At 38.7% G+C, this 7264-nt stretch overlaps 1 protein-coding gene across 1 annotated transcript; it reads left to right on the top strand.

The window, feature by feature from the left end:
• The first annotated feature begins 1821 nt into the window (after positions 1–1821).
• LOC103723858 (transmembrane 9 superfamily member 2-like) lies at positions 1822–6109 on the top strand. Its single transcript, XM_008814931.4, has 7 exons — positions 1822–2308; positions 3086–3126; positions 3226–3808; positions 3891–4028; positions 4115–4271; positions 4370–4854; positions 5622–6109. Exons 1-7 carry the CDS (start codon positions 2160–2162, stop codon positions 5839–5841), a joined length of 1773 nt encoding a protein of 590 aa, XP_008813153.2. The 5' UTR covers positions 1822–2159; the 3' UTR covers positions 5842–6109.
• The last annotated feature ends 1155 nt before the right edge of the window (positions 6110–7264 follow it).

The following is a 7264-nucleotide window of genomic DNA, read 5'->3' as shown; positions in this document are numbered from 1 at the left end:
TGATATCCACCGACATTGCCTCCTTTATTTTTCTTTTATTAAGACCACCTGACAAGTGACAAGTGGCACTCTTACAGCTTTTCACCTCATTAGTCTTTAAAACAAAATTTGATTTTTCATTCCCTCCTCTCTTGCCATGTATTTTTTTAAATATCATCCCTCTATACTACCTTCCTTCCCCCGAGCCCTTCCACCAAGGTATAATCTTTAACAAACTCTACCTCCTTTCGATACTCTTTTTATGGCATGCATTGGATGATTTTAGGTGTTTTGTATTTGGCCCTTACACCCCCTCCTAATGACATAATTAACCTTCTAAATTGTCCTAGCCCAACTCTTAATCTTGTCATTCTACTCTCCATCTTTGAATCCTCTTCTCCTCCTACAGAATAATCACCATCCATTTCCTTCTCCACCTTATCAATCTAAAAGAAAAGGAGACAAGCCAATCTCATTCTGTTAATCTCTCTTCATCCCTGTCTTGGATCCTCTCTCCTAATTATAGCAGAGGATGACTCAAGTATCGACTCGATCGTCTTCCTTGGCCACGACGGACCCTTCGCAGTGCCAGCAGCCGGATCCATGTGGCCACCAACCACGGGCTAAAGATCGGTCACCGGATCTCCTCGCTCGAGCTAGAATCCAGCTCCCCTAGGTCACTGCCGGTCTCCACCACCATGGGCGTCCGCTCCGGCCCGTCCTCCAGCACTGACGTCGAAAACCTACGAGATGCCTCCGCATGCCCGATCCGCCCACAATCGTAGCAGAAATCGAGCACATTTCCATAGACGAAGGGCTGCCAAAGCACCTTCACCTTCCCACTGATCTGAACGTCGGGCAACAACAACGCGTTGGCATCGATGGACACCTTCACTCTGGCAAATCCCATGACTTTCTGTTGCTTCGTGATCCTATTGATGACGAGTGACTGACCAGCCACTGCCGCGATCCAAAGGATTATCTCGCTCGATCAGTATTTCACTAGGGGCTGAGGTAATTAGATTCAGACCACCGCCATTTTCACAACGTCCAGTCCTGACACGAAGTCAAGAGCCCACAACTCCATGGCCAACAGCCGACCCGCCACCATGCATGGCCCCGCGGTCAAGACACGATTCTGGTTTGCCGTCGATTTGAAATAGAGAGCAAGGTAGTCATCAGTGATGAGCACTGCTTCCACCTCGGCTTTCGTCTTTTCTAGAGAACAACATCCCGGGCTACCCACTCCGCCGGCACCAACAACAACCCAGGCTATGGACCACCACCATCCGATCCTTCCACTCGCTCCTAGAAGCCTCGATCGGCTCCTCCGACAGCTTGAGGACTGCCAAGAAAAGTTGCCAAAGCTTCTCCACCTTTGCCTCCGAATTTGGGTAGGTTGCTCAGCCATCGGGCCTCGCCTACTTCCTTTTGCCTGCGGATCCCGGCTCTCGCCCGTGACAGTGCCGCCCACCGCTTTGCTCTTCTTGGCCTTCTATGCCATTGCCGATCGCGCACGATTCCTGAAAGCTTTCACTTCAGAGCGAACTAGGCGTTAAACCATACCACAAGCAACTTTCCTTTGCATCCTGCATGAGCCATAAATAGTCAATTTTGATTCCTCCATGTATTCATACCTAAATTGTTTTTGAAACCTTATTGGAGGCAGCATAATTAAACAAAGTTAAATTTTGAGCGTAACCTACATGAGCGATGCATCTCATATGAAAAATGCTGATTGGAGATAATTATATTCGAGATTGCGTTTAACCAGACAAAATAAACTTACCAAAAAAAGAATAAAAAATATTAGGAGCACGTCATTAATTCGATCTCATTCCCCCTTAGTCCCACTCTCTCTCGCTTCTGGGTAAGAGTTGCCGCGGGCATTTACTCCCACCTCTCGGATCTCAAGACCTATCTCTCCGCTCTCTCCGGAAGCCTACGTTCCCTCTGTCAAAATCCGACCTTTTGCTGAAAGATCTCGCCTTTCCCGATAGATCTGCCAGCCCAACCCTTCATGAGCTAGGTCTTGCTTGGAAACCGAGGATTTGTGAAAAAGACGCGTTTTTTTTGGGGCGGGAGGAAATCTTAGGTGGATATTAGGCTTGTTTCCCTCTTAGAAAACCGTGTGAGAGCTCTGGAGATTAGGGTTTTTCGTTGGAGAGATCTTAGATTTGATGATGGTGAGAATAGAGGTTGCTGTTCTTCTGCTTCTAGTGTCGGCTTGGGGGTTCGAGGTTGAAGCTGATGAGTCTGATCACCGGTACAAGGAGGGGGATCATGTCCCTCTGTATGCTAACAAAGTGGGGCCTTTTCACAATCCAAGGTAATATGAGAAGTGTGGTAATTTAATTTCTTGTTTTCTTGTAAGTTCCTCCAGAAATAAGAGATTTAGGTTTCAAGCTTTTGTCAAGGGCTTCTTTTTGTGTCCTCCAATATGCAGCATTACGTGTACCAGACAATTTATCAGTTAAATGGGAGATATCTGATTGCTAACTTGTTAATGCGTCGGGGTTTTCATGTGGTTAATCCTTGATATAATTTTGATGTATTGATATTATTTTAATTTTTGGGGATCAATTCTCTTTGCCAATTTAAGTTGACATATCTCCGTTCACTATTTGTTTTTTTTTCTTTTTTTGTGTGTATACTTTTGTGTTGAAGATAATGGATCTTGCCCTTGACATGCTTCAGTTTTTGCTGCCTCAATTTAATTCCAATTGTTTAATTCCAGTTTGTATTACCTTTTCAAGGTAGTACTCAGATGTTTATTTCATGTTCTTTGTGCTTCTGCTATTATACATGTTATATGCTTGGTATTGGACTTATAGCCTCTAGGGTTCCCAAGGGACAACTATTCTGCCACCTTCGGCTCTTGGATCTGTGATTGCTCTTGCAGTAGAAAGGCTCTTGACAATGAAATTGAGAATGGGACAATGTGTACTTGAAAATTTCTTTATTTTTTTCTCTGTTTGCCTGGGCGACTAAGTGGTGGACTTTTCACGTTTTAATTTTTATGTTGAGATTGCACGTTTCATTTCCTTCGAACTTTCTTTAGTTTATCATGAATGCTACTATGCCTTTTTTTTTTTTTGTTCTGCAGTGAGACGTATCGGTACTATGATTTGCCATTTTGTTCACCAGGTTTGCTATCAAAATCTTCTTGTTTTTTTTTTCACTACAGTCTTTGTTGGTTGATTGGTTTTTAAACTTTCCGTACTTGATTGATGCACATGATCACAGAGCATGTGACTGAGAAGAAGGAAGCTCTAGGGGAAGTGTTAAATGGTGATCGTTTGGTTGATGCACCATATGAGTTAAATTTCCGGGAGGACAAACAGTCCATGTCTCTTTGTAAGAAAACTTTGTCCAAAGAAAAAGTTGCAGAGCTCAGAAATGCAGTCTCAAAGGATTATTACTTCCAGATGTACTACGATGACCTTCCCTTTTGGGGTTTCTTGGGAAAGGTTGAGAAGGATAAGCCTGACCCAAGCGAGAACAAGTACTTGCTCTTTAAACACATTCACTTTGACATTTTGTACAGTGATGACCGTGTCATTGAAATTAATGTCCAAACTGACCCAAATCTGTCTGTGGACATAACGGAGGATAAGGAAGTTGATGTGGAGTTCTCATATTCTGTGACATGGAAGAAAACTGACATTCCCTTTGAGAAGAGAATGGATAAGTACAAGAAGTCTTCTTTTATGCCCCAACATTTAGAAATTCATTGGTTCTCTATCATCAACTCGTGTGTGACAGTCCTCCTTCTGACTGGATTCCTTGCTACCATTCTTATGCGTGTGCTCAGGAATGACTTCATCAAGTAAGAACTGCACAATATTTTTCACTTATGATCTGTGGTTCCTTGCGTTAATACTGAATAGTTTTTACCTGTCTTCTTATAGATACTCTCATGATGATGAGTCCCTTGAAGACCAAGAAGAGACTGGGTGGAAGTATATTCATGGGGATGTCTTTCGATTCCCAAAGCACAGGTCTTTGTTTTCAGCTGTAATTGGATCTGGAACTCAGCTTCTAGCTCTGTAAGAACCTCATGCTGTACTTTTTTGGATTTGTTATTTCATCTAATATAGTCTGTTATAGTCTAATACTTGCTTGCTGCTGCTAGTGCAATGTTTATCTTCCTTCTGGCACTTGTGGGGGTGTTTTATCCATACAACCGTGGTTCCCTTTTCACAGCTCTTGTTGTTATCTATGCTCTTACCTCTGGTATAGCTGGATATACAGCGACCTCCTTCTATTTGCAACTAGAAGGGACTAATTGGGTATGAGATTGCTTCAGCAAATGTAATTTCCAAGAATAGAACTCTTTTTTCTTTTTTTGGTGGACTTGTTTTAAGTTTCTTTCTCCTGTGAATTGCAGGTTGGAAATTTACTGTTGACTGGCTGCTTATTTTGTGGTCCTTTGTTCCTAACTTTCTGCTTTCTTAACACTATTGCCATAGTATACAGCGCCACTGCAGCCTTGCCATTTGGTACTATCCTTGTGATTATTCTTATATGGGCCCTGGTAACTTCACCTTTGCTTGTGTTGGGTGGCATTGCTGGTAAGAACAGCAAGACAGAATTCCAGGCTTCATGTCGCACCACAAAGTATCCACGAGAAATTCCTCAGCTGCCATGGTATCGGGGCACTATTCCTCAAATGGCGATGGCAGGGTTCCTTCCCTTTAGCGCCATCTATATTGAGCTGTATTATATATTTGCTAGTGTCTGGGGTCACAAAATTTACACCATCTATAGCATACTGTTTATTGTTTTTATCATCCTCATTATTGTCACAGCATTCATCACTGTGGCAATGACATACTTTCAGCTTGCTGTTGAGGATCATGAATGGTGGTGGAGGTAAAACTACAACTCTTTTATATTGCATCACAGATAACATATTGGGCATATCATTATGTCTTATATCTCAAACTTTGAAAGTCATGTAATATTATGCTTTGGTTATCCTCTTTTTTTTTTTGCTATGACATTCATCTGGTGCATGCTTTCCAAGCTCACAACAGTATTGTTCTGCAAAAGTTATCATTCATGTCATTTTATTTCTTTTTCGTCTGCATGGGAAGTTGCACTTATCTCAGTTCTTCTTGTTCATTTTATCTGCGATCATGGTTTTTTAAGTAGCTATGCTTTTGAAACTTACAATGTGTTATTTAGGATGTTGCTTCATATTAATCTATATTTAAGTATTTTTAGCTTTCGCTTCTATTAGGTGATTAAGTTGAAGAACAAATTATTTATTGGTGTTAGATCTGTCTTGAATCCATTTCATGTCCATGTTGAACGTAAGATGATATTTTGGTTGGCTAAACAGTCAGACATACTCTGCCGCATAAACCATGTTTCTTTTTTTTTTTTTTTACTTTGTTCAAACAACTTGTAGGAACATATTGCATCAAAGAAATGTATGACATGTTGTGTGTCCATGAATCTTTGAAGAACTTTGGAAGTAAAAAAGAAAGGTCTGATGTTTGTTAGGATGCATATAAGCAGTATTACACAGCCTTTTACAATTTACATACAAGTCTGAACAAAACTAGAGACAAATGTTGGCATTAAAATTCTCTTGTGTCTCTTTTATGGATTAAAAGCTTCACTATTTTATGCAGGTCCATTCTTTGTGGAGGATCCACTGGTATATTCATCTTTTTCTACTGCATATACTACTATCATGCAAGATCAGATATGTCAGGATTCATGCAAACGTCTTTCTTCTTTGGTTACATGACCTGTATCTGCTATGGGTTCTTCCTCATGTTGGGGACTGTTGGTTTCCGTGCCTCTCTGCTGTTTGTGCGGCACATATACCGTTCAATCAAATGCGAGTAAATTCAAATCTAGCTCTAGGTCAGGTCAGGTTATGTGGATACTCATTGCGGCTATAGAAACAACATTTGCCATGGCCTATATTACCAAACTCTCCCTGCTGATGGACTAGATGCTTGTTTTAAGTTTGATATATATTTTTTGTGTAAACCTACCTCTTCATTCCGTTTCAAGAACAGGATGCGACGCCTAAAATGCGAACGGCAGAAGTATCAAATAACTAGGAGAACTTGTATTATGAAAATTTTAGAATGTTGTTTGTTTGTTATCACGATCCGAACCTAGAGCATAACAGTTGCTGTATACCTGTATGGCAGAATATGGAAATGTGCAAGGCTACAAATTATATCAAAATAATAATAATTTTTTTAAAAAAATTATTATTATTAAAATTATTTAAATATTTTTTTACAATAGTTTTAATATGATATAAATCAATATTTACTAATTATTAACATAAATCAAATAAATATTTTACCAAGTTTGGCTAAAAAAAGTATTTTTAAAAATTAGTTAAAAGTATAAAATATTTATTGAAAAATAAATTATTTTTTGAATAATGTATTTTTTAAAGTATATTATTGTTTTTATAAAGAAATATCATATATCTGATATTAGACATTGGTCACGTAATTTAGTGGTGTGGGTTAGAATGCATAAAGAGTCAAACATCAGTAATTTTAATTATTGGTGGTATGGGGTCTAAATTCTACCATTCTATTCATTGGTGGTGCAGTGTTAAAATCAGTTCTTTAAATTACAAGCTGATAAGGTCAATGAATAATTTCTATTAGTGGGGCTAGATCATAATCATGCCGAGAATGTATACATATAAAATAAATTTTATAATTTGTTCAGTCCTATTTTCTAAATTTTATAACATAATATATAATATAATTTAAAATAATTATAACATTAATATGCCCGATATGTTTCATTAAGTATAAAATAGATATTATAATTAAATTTAATTAACTAATTATTACTTTCCAAAAATTCAGTTATTTACCTCTTTACGCTTTAAAATATCACTTCAGTTAGGCAGGTCAGATTTACTTATTTTCATATCATTAAAATGACATTAATTTTGTCATCTTGGAAGCCAAGCAAAATTAAAATATTATTGCGGATATGGTCTTATGCCCAAATTAGGATAGATGAACTGAATTAATTAAGATCATACATGATTTAAGTGACTTAATGAAGATCAATGATGATCGAATTTAAAAGAGATCTGATAATGTCGAGATAACGGGTTGGTTTACCGCTTGGGTATTGAGGTGGTTTAGGATCTCCACTTAGGGTCAACTTGGATCTGAACAAAGATCTGAACAAAGGATGACATAATTTTAAACCGAAAGAGAGAGAAATAATACAGAAAAACAAAGAAGAAGAAAGAAGAAAAGATGAGGAAGCAGGAGGAGGT

Source organism: Phoenix dactylifera, chromosome 17, assembly GCF_009389715.1.
Source record: "Phoenix dactylifera cultivar Barhee BC4 chromosome 17, palm_55x_up_171113_PBpolish2nd_filt_p, whole genome shotgun sequence".
NCBI classification, from domain to species: domain Eukaryota; kingdom Viridiplantae; phylum Streptophyta; class Magnoliopsida; order Arecales; family Arecaceae; genus Phoenix; species Phoenix dactylifera.
Note: the sequence above shows the minus strand (reverse complement) of the source record. Positions and strands in the feature narration are given on the sequence as shown.